General features: G+C 34.9%; 1 protein-coding gene across 1 annotated transcript; it reads right to left on the reverse strand.

The window, feature by feature from the left end:
- Nucleotides 1–12,565: 12,565 nt before the first annotated feature.
- Nucleotides 12,566–14,792, reverse strand: LOC138337310 (uncharacterized). Its single transcript, XM_069287216.1, has 3 exons — nucleotides 14,746–14,792; nucleotides 13,674–14,565; nucleotides 12,566–12,892 (listed from the first exon to the last, which is right to left on the reverse strand). Exons 1-3 carry the CDS (start codon nucleotides 14,790–14,792, stop codon nucleotides 12,566–12,568), a joined length of 1,266 nt encoding a protein of 421 aa, XP_069143317.1.
- Nucleotides 14,793–15,437: the final 645 nt, after the last annotated feature.

A 15,437-nucleotide genomic window follows, 5' to 3' on the forward strand; every position in this document is an offset into this window, starting at 1 on the left:
CGTCAACAGTTATCAATTCGTAAACAGTTGGATGAACCAAAAAACAGAAGATTAAGAAGCTTTGAGATTTTCAATCGAGATGAAGGAACTCTCACAATCTGCCGATCGACAATACACGAAGGATTGATTACGAAGAAAAATCGACCTAGTGCTTTGATACCATGTCAAAACTTTGAAATAGGATGTTTAAGCTATATTGAAAGCTTGAGATTCATCCATGGCTGCCTCTCTTTTGATGTTACATCAAGGATGAAGAAGAGAGAAAGAGGAACTGTAAAGCATTATTTGTGAGGATCTGAAAAACTGATTCATTCCTTCTGTATGTGTACATTTATAATAGATGATATGGAAAATATCTAACAAACTATCTAACAAACTACAACTGTCAATTAACTAACTAAGTAACCAACCCAACTAACTAAGTAACCAACTTAATCAGTAAGTAAACTAATCTAATGCACTGTAAAAGAATAAAAATGTAATATATGTATATACATTATTTCAATAGATTTAATAAACTCACTTAATTATTTTAGATAATCGACCTAATGAACACACCTAATTCTCCATCATTACCTGAACACGTAAATATACTTTTTCTTAAATTAAACAATAATATTATTTTTATTAAATTAATTTGGGATAATGCCCAAGTACCCCCTCAACTTATGTCCGAAATCTCAGAGACACACTTATACTATACTAAGGTCCTATTACCCCCCTGAACTTATTTAATTAATAATTTTTTACCCCTTTTTAGCCTACGTGGCACTATCCTGTGGGCCAAACGATGGTTGACTTTTTTTTCAAACTAGTGCCACGTAAGCTAAAAAGGGGTAGAAAATTACTTATAAAATAAGTTCAGGGGGGTAATAGGACCTTAGTATAGTATAAGTGTGTTTCTGGGATTTCGGGCATAGGTTGAGGGGGTACTTGTGCATTTTCCCAATTAATTTTTATTTGAATTGTATATTTATGATATTCATATATACATAAGTTATGCACATTCATATATTAAAACTAGGAAATCATAAGCATTTACATTTGAAGATTATATCTTAATTATTCAAATATGTATTTATAATTAAACTCTTGGTCTTAATGAAAAAAATGAGACGAGAGTATCAACCTAGAAAAACTAATCCGGTAACATTGATGATTTGGTGTAGGGAGAGATCAAGGCATGATAAAATAATCGATATAAAGTATTTATGTATAGATTTATTTATACCATCAATAAGTAGTTTGCTTGTATAGTTTAACCATCATTAAGTAATACCATGTATTTTCATTATAATTTAACATTTAAATATACTAATAAATTCATCAAATACATTCACAACCATATGAATTTGATATCACTTTTCATTTCTAACACTTCAACTTAATCTTGTTTTACTTTACCACTACAATATCATCTAAAATAATGCATCTTTTATGTCATTTGTGCTAACATGGCAAAAGGTATTTCTCAATTTGCTTGAGCATGTGAATGAATTAAATATAATAATTTTGCATTTTATTCTTCCTTATAATTTTCATACATTCTCTCTTTATTGTTTCCATGATTAAATAATACTATGTATTTTTATAAAAAATTTAACATTTCAATATATTAATAAATTGATGTAATTTTACATTCACATGGAGTGTGAAAATCTTTTCGCCCAATACATTCACAACCACATGAATATGAAATCATTTTTCATTTAACACTTCAACTTAGTGTTGTTTCACTTTTAACAGTTCAGTATCATCCAAAATAATGTATCTGTTAAGTCATTTATGCTAACATGACAAAAGGTGTTTCTCAGTTTGCTTGAGCATGTGAATGAATTCAATATAATAATTTTCACGAAGATGGTCTAAAATACTTTTAAAGTATTAGAAATGATACAAAACTATCTTCCATTCATCTATTGGCTTCAAAATATCATTGTCATCCACCTTTGGGTTCAAAAGTAATCACTTATTTAATGGTTTTAAATTTAAACTATTTTCATATTTTTATAAATACATGGTGCTCAACTATTTGTTATAATTTGACTTATTAATATAACTTATAAATCAATCTACTGCCCACCCATTATTAAATAAATACTACCAAATTAATAAACTCGTTCAGTTACTAATCCAACAACAGAAAAGCTACTGCCAATAAGTATTTCTAAAACTTTGAGGCGAAAATGTATATAGAAGTGCATTATCATACATCCAATTCCTCAATTAAAACATACTATGATTCAAATGTCTAAATAAAATTACTGATAAACTTAGAAGTATGACTATTTTCATCTTAATTATTTTTTTGTCTCAATTATGTAATGTTACTGAATAGATAATATTTTTTTTAAAAATAATATATTAAAATTTTAATATTTAAAACAAATCATAAATATTTATAAAATTATATTTAAAAAATTACATGAATTAATTTGGGATATACTATTTCTTCACCCTTAATCATAAATTTTGAATTTAAGCTTGAAAGAGAATCATATTTAATGTGTCCTCCTAAATAAGTGGCTTAACCTAAACTTAACTGGGGCTTCAATTCGGATTCAAATAATTTTGGATGTCATTTTCATTCCCATGATTCGTCGTGTTTTAGTAGTGTTTAGGGCGATTTTGATATTCGAATTGGTTTATTAATTGGGTGGGGTTTAATTAGTATGAGTAGGTAGTGAATTGATTTATAAATGATATTAATAAATTAAATTATAACTAATAGTTGAGCGCCAGTATTCAAAAAAAATATTGAAACAATTTAAATTTAAAACCATTAAATAAGTGATCAATTTTGAACTCAAAGGTGGATGACAAGGGTATTTTTGAAGCCAATAGGTGGATGAAAATGACATTTTGGAGCTAAAAGATGAATGGAGGATGATTTGTACCATTTCCAATACTTTTCAAACGTATTTTAGGCCTTTTCAGTTTTGCATTTTATCCTCCCTTATAATTTTCATATATTCTCTCTTTATTATTTCCATCATTCTTCAGCCATTGCCAAATTTAAAAATTAGTACCTACTTTGTTTATTTATGTACTTAAATTTAACATGAACTATTTTGCAGTTTTACGAAGTAACACATACTCTAAACTTATGTTAGTCAGATAAGCATATTATATCATATGATACCATTGTATGTAAATCAAAGCACATGACATAATCTATAAGAAAAGTAGAAAGTGATGAACATGACATGAACTAATAAGGAAAGTTTTATATACATATAAGGTTAATTGACCTACTGAAACATATGTCTAGTGTGATAAGTGAGTACATATGAACACACCACAATGTCTATGAAATCTCCATTAGAGTTTGAATTCATACAATGGCTTTATGTCCAGGACATGGCCTTGACAATGTCCAATTTTGAATTGATTTATCACTTGGAGGGTAAGTTTTGATAATCCACGCGAATAAAGTTAATATGGTGAGCTTAGTGTGGTTAGATCTTTAAATATTTCTTCAATTCTTGATTTGTATTGATAGTTGCTACTTTCAGATCTGAATATTGTGTTAGAGATAAACAATATTTGGTTTTGATTTATGTTTTGTTGTTTTACACTTCGTTGTTTATTATCTTGTTTATGATTTGGGGCGTTGATTCTCTAATTGATCTCATGCTTTATTTGATCTTCAAAGGGAGTCCTCAACCCAAGGACCCTCTCATTTAACATGATTTTGTCTTGATAAAGTTAATTGAGGTTGAGAATAATTGACTAGCGTGATTTGAGGATCGATTGATGGCTTAGAACTAGAGATAGCCTAAGTCTGATCTGTTGGGTTATCCCACATCGGAAGTGGAAGGGGCTGGTGGTCAATTTATAAGTGTGAGGGAAAGCCTCAACCTTTGAGCTAGCTTTTGGGTTGAGAAGGCCCAAGACCACCCAACACACTGGTATCAGAGCCAAAGTTTTATCTGAGTATGCTCTGTGGTTGCAGCACAGTCTGAACTTCCACATCAGAAAAGATTTACTTTGATTTGCGATAACTATATTTTTTTGGGGAAAACAATGGAAGCCATCACAAGTAGAATGGTTACTTTGAATGGTGTTAATTATGCCATTTGGAAGGGGAAAATGGAAGATCTGCTTTATGTTAAGAATTTTTATAAACCAGTATTTACTACTGTAAAGCCTGATAATATGATAGATGAAGAGTGGAGTCTGTTGCATAGACAGGTTTGTGGATTCATTAGGCAATGGGTCGACGATAGTGTGTTGAACTATATCTCTGGAGAAACACATGCTCGAATCCTTTGGGAGCATCTTGAAAGTTTGTATGCTCGAAAGACTTGCAACAACAAAATGTTCTTAATAAAGCAGATGTTGAGTTTGAAGTGTCATGATGGTTCTCCGATGACAGACCATCTGAATAATTTTCAGGGGATTATGAACCAATTATCTGCTATGGGCATCAAATTTGATGAAGAAATTCAAGGCTTGCTTCTTCTTGGATCCCTACCAGATTCTTGGGAAACATTTAGAACGTCATTGTCAAATTCTGCTCTGGATGGTGTAATCTCTATGGATTCCGCCAAGAGTAGTGTCTTGAACGAAGAGATGAGAAGAAAAACTCAAGGTTCCTCTTCGTCGGATGTCCTGATAACTGGCCCCAGGGGGAGAAATAAAACTCGTGGTTCTCAGCATAGAGAACAAAATAAGAGCAAATCCAATGGCAGACTTAAGGATATTGAGTGCTATAATTGTGGCATGAAAGGGCACACAAAGAAGTTCTGCAGGAAGTTGAAGAGGGAGAACAAAAACAAAGAGGAAACTAAATAAGATGGCAATGAAAACTGCCTAGCCACCGTCACCACCGAAGATCTTGTTACCGTTCTTGATGAAAACATGATAAATATTGCTTGTGATGAGTCAATCTGGGTTGTGGACACTGGTGCCGCATCTCATGTGACATCAAGGAAGGATTTTTTCTCTTCCTACACTCCTGGTGATTTTGGAACCTTGAGTATGGGTAATGAGACTATTTCTAGGGTGGTTGGTATTGGTACAATTTGTTTGGAAACTAGTGTTGGAACTAAACTAGTTTTGAACAATGTGAAACATGCTCCTGATGTTCGCCTGCACCTAATTTCTGTTGGTGTTTTAGATGATGAAGGATATGTTAGTACCAGCGGTGATGGAAAATGGAAGCTCATTAAGGGTTCCTTGGTTGTGGCTCGTGGTAACAAACGTCGTGGTCTATACTGGACTACGGCCTCTGCTTGTGTTGATATGGTGAATGCGGTTGAGAGCGATAGCTCTTCAACATTATGGCACAAGAGGCTTAGCCACATTAGCAAGAAAGGACTTAATGTTCTAGCCAAGAAGAAATTATTGTCAAATTTCCAAAGTGCTAAATTAGAAAAATGTGAGCACTGCTTGGCTGGTAAACAAAATAGAGTTTCCTTTAAGTCCTACCCTCCTTCGAGAAAGACAGAGTTGCTTGAGTTAGTGCACTCTGATTTATGTGGTCCAATGAAGACAAAGACATTGGGTGGTTCACTTTACTTTGTCACTTTCATTGATGATTGGTCGAGAAAACTTTGGGTCTATGTCTTGAAGACTAAAGACCAAGTGTTAGGTGTCTTTAAGCAGTTTCAGGCTTCATTTGAAAGAGAAACTGGAAAGAAATTGAAATGTATTCGTACTGATAATGGTGGTGAATATTGTGGACCATTTGACGAATACTGCAAGCATCAAGGTATTAGACATCAGAAGACTCCTCCCAAGACTCCCCAGCTTAATGGTTTGGCTGAGAGGATGAACAAGACCTTGATGGAAAGAGTTAGATGTTTGCTTTCTGAAGCAAAGTTGCCAAACTCATTTTGGGGTGAGGCTTTATTGACCGCTGCACATGTTATTAATCTATCTCCTGCTGTTGCTTTGCAAAGTGATGTACCAAATAATGTTTGGTATGGTAAGGATGTTTCCTATGACCATTTGAGAGTATTTGGTTGCAAAGCTTTTGTACATGTGCCGAAAGATGAGAGGTCAAAATTAGATGCCAAGACAAGGCAATGCATCTTCAATGGATATGGCCTAGATGAATTTGGTTACAGGCTATATGATCAATTGAAAAGAAACTTATGAGAAGCCGTGATATTATTTTCATGGAGAATCAAACAATTGAAGATATTGACAAAGCGGAGAAGGTAGAATTTTCAAATAGTCCATCATGATGAAGTTCCTCACACAAGTGTGCATGATGTTATTGGGTTTGATAATCATGGTGACGCCCAGAATCATGTATCAAATCAACATGTTGATGTTGATAATAACAATGATATTGTAATTGATGATCCTGTTGTTCATGAAGTTGTGGACGAATCAAATATTCCGCTTCGGAGGTCCACAAGACAGCGGTTTCCTTCCTCCCGTTATTCACCCAATGAGTATGTGTTACTCACTGACGGGGGAGAACCTGAATGTTATGAGGAGGCCATGGAAGATGAGCACAAGAATCAATGGATTGAAGCCATGCAAGACGAGATGAAGTCTTTGCATGAGAACCACACTTATGAGTTGGTAAAATTGCCCGAGGGCATGAGAGCTTTGAAGAACAAGTGGGTTTTCAAAGTTAAAGTTGAAGAACACAACTTGAAGCCCAGGTACAAAGCTAGATTGGTTGTTAAGGGATTCGGTCAAAGGAAAGGTATTGACTTTGACGAAATATTTTCTCCTGTTGTGAAAATGTCCTCGATTCACACAGTTCTAGGTTTGACTGCTAGTCTTAATTTAGAGATTGAGCAGATGGATGTGAAGACGTCTTTCCTTCACGGTGACTTAGAAGAAGTGATTTATATGGAACAACCTCAGGTCTTCAAAGTAGATGGTAAAGAAATTTTTGTATGCAAACTCAAAAAGAATCTCTATGGCCTAAAACAAGCTCCTAGACAGTGGTACAAAAAGTTTGAATATGTTATGGGGGAGCAAGGCTATAAGAAGACTTCTTCAGATCATTGCGTACTTGTACAAAAATTTTCTGACAATGATTTTATCATCCTTTTGTTGTATGTGGATGATATGTTGATTGTGGGCAAAAATACTTCCAAGATTGACGAGCTAAAGAAAGAGTTGTGTAAGTCTTTTCCTATGAAAGACTTGGGTCATGCCAAGAAAATTTTGGGCATGAGAATTACTCGTCTTAGAGATAAAAGGAAGAATTATTTGTCCCAGAAGAAGTACATTGAACGCGTACTGGAGCGCTTCAATATGAAGAATGCTAAGCCTGTTAGTATACCTCTTGTTGGTCATATGAAGTTGAGTAAGAAGATGTGTCCTACAGCTAGGGAGGAAAAAGAGAACATGGCCAAAGTTCCATATTCCTCCGTCGTCGGAATTCTAATGTATGCAATGGTGTGCACTAGACCTGATATTGCTCACGTAGTTGGTGTTGTTAGTAGATTTCTCGAAAATCCGGGAAAAGAGCATTGGGAAGCTGTGAAATGGATACTCAGGTATCTTAGAGGAAGCTTAGATGAATGCTTGTGTTTTGGAGCATCAAATCCAATCTTGAAACGCTATACAGATTCTGATATGGCAGGTGACCTTGATAACAAAAAATCCACTACTGGATATTTGTTTACTATTTCAGGGGGAGCTATATCATGGCAGTCAAAGTTGCAGAAGTGTGTTGCACTATCTACAACTGAAGCTGAGTATATTGCGGCTACTGAAGCCGGCAAGGAGATGATATGGCTAAAGCGATTTCTTCAAGAGCTTGGTTTAAATCAGATGGAGTATATTGTCTATTGTGACAGTCAGAGTGCAATAGACTTGAGCAAGAACTCCATGTACCATGCAAGAACAAAACACATTGACGTCAGATATCATTGGATTCGTGAGAAAGTGGAGAATGAATCATTTCACGTCAAAAAGATTCACACAAGTGAAAATCCTGCAGATATGCTGACTAAGATGATACCAAAAGACAAGTTCGAGTTATGCAAAGAACTTGTGGGTATGAGCTCTCTCTAAAGAAGTTGAAGATACCTTCTTCCAGTAAATGGGACTGGAGGGGGAGATTTGTTGAATCCATCCCATTGTTTTAGTCAACTTTAGCTATTCAATTGGTACAAGCAATTGTTAAAAAGGAATAGTAATTGGAGTTGAAAAGAAAAGATTTGGTAGTTGACAAATTGGTAAGATTTGCAACCATTTTTGACTTTGCTATGTTTACATATGTCATTAGTGACATAGGTATGTTTTATCCTTCTATAAATAGAGCATTCTTGCTCATTTGTAGAACACACCAAGTTAGAGAGAAAAACCATTTTGAGAGCAAAGTGAGGTATTCCATAGACTATATAAGAAAATAGTCTGTGAAGAAAAATAGAGTGTGAGCGATATTTTAGTAAGACGGAAACCAAAAGAGTGTTGTTCCTTTTGAGTGTGTAGTAGTCACATTGAGTGTTGTATTCGTGACTACACATTGTAAAATTCCTTAATATAGTAATATTAGTTGCTCCTCTTGGCCCGTGGTTTTTTCCCTTATTCAGAAGGGTTTCCATGTAAAATTCTTGGTGTCGTTATTTTCTCATTTTATTTCCATTACTTTTACCATATATACTTTTGTGCTTGTCCGCGTTTTCCTAACAAACTAGTATCAGAGCCCAGGTTGTCAACAAGTCTCAGCCTACGGGGATAAACTGGGTTGTCGTTCTCTCCAGCCCAAGGCCCGATGTGTGAAGGGGGAGATTCTTGGGTTATCCCACATCGGAAGTGGAATGGGCTGGTGGTCAATTTATAAGTGTGAGGAAAAGCCTCAACCTTTGAGCTAGCTTTTGGGTTGAGAAGGCCCAAGACCACCCAACATGATCTAACCTTCAAATCTCCTTGCTATTTTTGATTGAAGAGGTATTTGATCGACCTATTCTTTATTTTGTTATTTTTAGTTCTCGTACTTGTATCATATTGAACCTCTCAATGCACTCAAATTACACCTTCTTAAAGAAGTATAATGTGATCGTTCTTAAATATAGAACTCAACTAGGTCGGGGTACAATTTAAAAAAAGAAAGAAAAAGAGAACTAAGTCATATGCTGTTATTTAGTATTAGTTATTAATTATTTCAAAAATAAATGAGAAGTGCGGTAGAATTAAGAATTCCTTTTAGAATCACTTTGTGACAATGTAATAATCAATAATATCACTTAACTGAGATGTATAGAGAGAATTAACTATCATTTTCAGGTTAATACAAAAATTCACCTTCAGTGATAGTATTCCAATGTATCAAAATCATGCAACATTTAATCATTTCTCAACATAATTAAATGCATATCACTTTTGTTCTTCCGAACTAAATGTACTAAAAATAGGTTAATATTGTTGCAATATTAACCATTATACGAGTTCAGATTATCGAATTCTTTGTCCAAGTTCTATTACTTTTCTACTCAAACAAGTCAAATTTAGTGCAGGTTCTAATGTTTGAAAACCATTTGAAAATGATTAATATGAAAGAGAGAATAAGATATACAATCACAATACGCGGTTCATTTCGTAAAAATCTTATTTTTAGATCAATTCATCATGAATTCCAGAATCCTTGACTGTGGGATTTAACTACTCATGACAATTTAAACAAACAAGATAATTACATTCATTCAATACAAAGGTAAAGACAATCATACTCAAAATAAAATTCAAGCAATGCACACAGAATCCATAGACCTGTATTAATTATTTTCACACCAACTTGTAAAGACAAATTAACTAGGATCACTATACGACTTTTTCGATTTGTAACGTAGGTTCATGTTAAAGGTAGGATATATTTGGGACTAGTGTCTACGTGCTCCTTGAGACCATCTTCGCCCTTCTTCCCTCCTTCTTTTCTTAGCCAAACATGTTTATTCTTTTTATTTCTTAGTTTGTGATGTTTTGGATGTGGCTCTACATTATTTTTATTTTCCCTTTTTGCTTTCTAACGTACCTATATTTAACTCCTCATGATACACCACATCCTCAAGTTTTAGTTATTGTCGCCCTATATTTATTTATACTCCCTTTTATCTTTACTCTCCACTAACAATATTCATCCTCAACTTTGACATTTTGTCTGCGCTAATATACCCAATATTTAAGGAGAGAACCAGAAAATAAGTAGTTTCAAAAATAACTAAGGAATGGAGATCAAATCAGTCCCTAAATTGTATCTCAGTTGTAAACATAGAGGATGATTGTGAATCAACTTCTATGACATCCAACTCCTTATTACCAATTATCATTGGAATTTCACAGCAGAAGTTGGAAAGGAAATTCAATTCTAACTCCAAATACACAGATCTTCAACTCTTGATGCCTTAGAGCATACCTATGATTGCATGGCTATGATACTAGGATAAATTTCCATGCTAGGTCGATAGTTCGAGTAATGAAGAAGAAACAGTACAAGTTTCATTTTATGTCTCCTTTCATCTACCTAATAAACTTAACTTACTAAATTCTATTAACTGACTCACATTTGCTAGCTAATTAATAACTTCTAGGCACCCACGTATTATGTAAAGCCACACTCAATTAAATGGGTTAGTCGTCTCTTCAATACAACACCATATATTTTTTCAAATTTTTTTATTTTACCTCAAGGAGATAATTTAATGTCCACATAATATTAAGCTCATATTGGATATTGAGTAACAATCATTAGTAGGAAAGAAGAATGTAAAAGAATTAACTAAATGTGTACAAGTTCCCTAATAATACTAGCTGTAATTGTACACTATCAAAGGTGTAAATATGTTTAGCTGGTTAGTTAATTAGTTAGAATGTGTCAGTAAATTAGTTAGAGGAGGTTAGTCACAGCATGTGATCATATAAAGCAATGTATGTAGCATTAGAGATTCATTCAATAGAAATCAGTTTTTCTCTTCTTCCTCATTACTTCTCTGTTCCTCTCAAACATACTCTTCAATGGAGTTTTTACTTTTTTAACTCATCTTTTTAACATGGTATCAGAGCCATAGGAGCTTGGATTTGAACAATTCTTACTCACGTGGTGAAGAATTTCATTGTTTCTTAGCCAATTATATTTTTCTTTTGTTCGATTTCATGGATGTTCAAGGAGTTGTTTCAGGAACTCAATCAGGAACTTCCATGTCTGCTCCTACTTTTGATCATCTTCATCCTCTGTATCTGTATCCATCATATTCACCTGGATCATTGAATGCTTGAATCTTACTTACTGGAAGTGAGAACTATACCTTATGGAGTAAGGCTATGGAGTTAGCTTTGCTTGGAAAGAATAAGGTTGAATTTATCAATGGAACAGTGAAGAAGACAAAATTCACAAGGGATTTGACTCAACTTTGGGACCGCTGTAATGCAATAGTTGTTTCGTGGATATTGTGCAATGTAAGTAAGATCTTCACAGTGGAGTTCTTTATTGTTCAGATTCACACTTGATTTGGGAAGATCTTAAGGAGAGTTTTAATAAGGTAAATAACTCTCGTATTTTTCAGTTACATAAGGAAATTTTTACTCTTGTTCAAGGTGTTTCGTCTGTATCACTGTATTACTCTAGACTAAAAGATTTGTGGGATGAGTACGATTCTATAATGCTTCCTCTTGCTTGTACATGTTTTTGATCTAAGGAATTTTTTGAGAAATCACAACATCATAGAATGTTGCAATTTCTTATGGGGCTTAACGACAATTATAGTCAGGCTAGAAGCCAAATCTTGTTAATGCAACAACTTGCTAGCATCAATCAAGCTTATGCCATGGTTAATCAAGATGAAAGTCAAAGAATGGTAGCTGGATCAAGTAGAATGATGCATGATATGGTTCCTACTGCAATGTTTACTTCTAAGTCTGGTCCTAGTAGTCATAAATCTACAAGACCTTATAATCCTACTGTTTCTTGTGATTTTTGCAATATAAAAGGTCACATGAGGGCTGATTGTAACAAACTACTAAATGTGATTTTTGTCACAAAACTAGTCATCTTAAGGGTAATTGTTATAACTGATTGGGTATCCTACTAATTACAAAGGTAAAAGAGATACAGTTGTTGCTGGGAATTCTACTTATCATGCAGGGCATTTATCTCAAAAGTATCAATCTGATAAATTAGAGCCAACTCAATCATCTCATGATCAGATGCAAATGCAATTTCCATATATTCCTCATTCACTACATTTTGTATCTCAGCAGCATGTGGCTATGCCTTTATTTACTCCACTGCAACATCAGAAACTACTCAAAATGCTTGATCAAACTAAACTTGATGACATAAGTGGCACTGCTAATATGACAAGTAATCATTTGCCTTCAGATGCTTCTTTGAAGTGGATTGTAGACACAGGTGCATCCCATCATATAGTAAGAGACCCTACATCTTTATATAATTCAGTTTTGATAGAGAATGCAGGACAAGTTCCATTGCCAACTGGTACTTCTGCTAAGGTTTCACATATTGGAAATTTTCAGATAGGAGAAGCTGATGTTCTTAGAAGAGTGTTATGTTTACCAACTTTCAAGTTCAATCTTATGTCAGTATACCTAACCTAGTCAATTGGTGTACCTCTTTAGCAAGATCCTTCTTCTAATCATCAATATGAGACATACTACCCATGCTCAATCGACTTAACGCATCAACCACTACATTGGCCTTACCTGGGTAATAGTGGAAACTCATGTCATAATCCTTGATGAGCTCTAGCCATCTTCTCTGACGAAGATTCAATTCTCTTTGTGTAAAAACATACTGAAGACTTTTATGGTCAGTAAATATATCAACATGTACACTATATAAGTAATGTCTCCAAAGTTTTAGTGCAAATACCACAGCAGCTAACTCAGGATCATGGGTAGGGTAATTCTTCTCATGGATTTTCAATTGTCTTGATTCATATGCAATCACCTTGCTATCCTGCATAAGAACACATCCCAAACCTACTCGGGAAGCATCACAGTATACCACATACCCTACACCACTCCTCGACAAAGTGAGAACTGGGGCTGAAGTGCTTCAGTATTTGAGCTTCTGGAAGCTCTTTTCACAAGTTTCAGAACACTCAAACTTTGCCTTATTATTTGTTAAAGCTGTCAATGGAGAAACTATAGAGGAAAAGCCCTTAACAAACCTGTGATAGTAATTAGCCAAACCCAAGAAACTCCACTTGTGTGTAGGAGTGAGGGGTCTCGGCCAATTCTTTAGTGCCTCAATCTTTCTCGGATCAACCTCTACACCCTGGTCGGACACAACATGACAAAGGAAGGACACTGATCTCCGCCAAAATTCACATTTGCTGAATTTTGCATACGACTAATGTTCCCTAAGTACTTGCAATGTCATTCTCAAATGTTATTATTGCTCTTCTCTGGTCTTAGAGTATATGAGGATGTCATCTATGAATACTCTGATAAAAGAATCAAGGTACTCACGGAAAACCCTATTCATAAGGTCCATAAATGCGGCTGGTGCGTTAATGAGACCAAATGACATGACAAGAAACTCGTATTGACCACACCTAGTGCTTAAGGCAGTCTTAGAAATGTCCTCTTGTTTTACTCTAAGCTGGTGATACCCTGACTTGAAATCTATTTAGAAAAGAAACTTGAACCTTGGAGCTGATCAAATAAATCATCAATTCTGGGAAGAGTGTATTTGTTCTTTATAGTGACTTTGTTGAGTTGTCGATAATCGTTACACATTCTAAAGGTTCCATCCTTTTCTTAACGAACAACACTGGAGCACCCCATGGGGATATGCTCGGCTGGATAAAGCCCTTATTAAGTAGATCTTTTAACAGCAACTTCAAATCTTTGAGTTCAGCTGGAGCCATTCTATAGGGAGGAATGGAAATTGGTTTGGTGTTGGGATCTAAGTCAACACCAAAATAAATTTCGCATTCAAGAGGAGTTCCTGGTAAACCCTCCAGAAAGACATCTTGAAACTCATTCGATATGGGAACAAAATCCATGGAAGGAAACTCATGCTCTAAGTCATTGACTGTAACTAAGTGGTATAAGTACCCCGTACATAACATCTTATTGGCTTTAATATTGGAAACCATTTGGCTTGTTAGATTTGAACCATACCCTTCCCATTCGGGCTCTAACTCATTGAGGAACTGAAACCTTTCTACCTTGTTTTGACAGTCTATGGTAGCATAAGACTTATGGAGCCAATTCATACTGAAAATTATATCAAAATCAAGCATGGTTAATTTTATTAAATCAGCATAAGTGACTCTATCAAGAACATTAATTAGGAAATCTTTATAAGATTTTTCAGCCCTAATGCTTTCTCCTATGAGAGTACTAACTAGAAAAGGCTCATGCAAGATCTCAGGATGCAAGTCAAATTTACTAGCTACTAAAGGAGTAACAAATGACAAAGTGGATCCTGAATCTAACAATGCATACACAGGAAAAGAGAAGACATGCAACGTACCAGTGACCACATCAACTGACTTCTCCTGCTTCTCTCTACCTTTCAAAGTATAGAATCTGTTTCTTTTAGGAGGCTCGGCTGCAACAGTAGGATTAGGCCGAGGCTGAGTATCTGCTTTGGCCTGATTCTTCGTGTTTGGGCAGTTCCTAATCACGCGTGATATACCGTGGTTTCATGGTATTTTTAATGTTTTTTCCTTAAGTTTAGTGTGTGTCCAAAAGCCTTTTTGTATTGATTTTTATGTAAGTTTCTCCTTATTTGCAAGAAATCTGTCCTTAGATGAACGCGGAAGTTTTTGAGCGAGAAATGCAGAAGAGACTACCTACGGAGCTTGTGACAGTCCGTTGAGCTTGTGACGATCAGTAGGTGGCATCGTAGTGAAGTTGATAAAGGAAGATGAGGAAGTCTGACCTAGTGTGGGATTACGAAAGTCCATGATAGACCATCATATCCATGATTGTTCGTCCTGCTAGTTAGTTGTAATAATCAGAGAGTAGTCCAGTACCCAAATTCCAAGAATTTTAAGTATTATGAAATGGAGACCCTCGACGGACCGTTGTGCTTGGAACAGTCTGTCATACCTGATCGTTTAGGGTAATGAAGAGAGAAGCAGAAGAATTTATGATGTATGGGACGATGGAGGCCATGACGGCCCGTCGAGACCACGACATTCCGTCGACCATGACGCGTTTTGACAGATTTTCAGTAATTAGAGTCCTTTTATTAGGTTTCTGTTTTTATTATAAATAGTTTGAAAAACCTCATTTGTGGAGTTAGACTTTTCAATAGTTAGACTTTTGGATGTGAGACTTTTTGATGTTAGACTTTTTGATATTTAGACTTTTGGATAATCTTTAGTTCTCTTGTTCAAGTATTGAAGGATTAATTTCAGCAATTGTTAAACTTTAGCTGGAATTGATTGTTGGTGCTTTTGTCGAGTAATCAAGTGAATTTCTGGATTTTATTATTTCACATTAAAGTAAGTGCATGAATTCTTATATTAAATATATGAATAGTG

This window comes from Solanum lycopersicum, chromosome 7 (genome assembly GCF_036512215.1).
Source record: "Solanum lycopersicum chromosome 7, SLM_r2.1".
Classification (NCBI taxonomy): Eukaryota; Viridiplantae; Streptophyta; class Magnoliopsida; order Solanales; family Solanaceae; genus Solanum; species Solanum lycopersicum.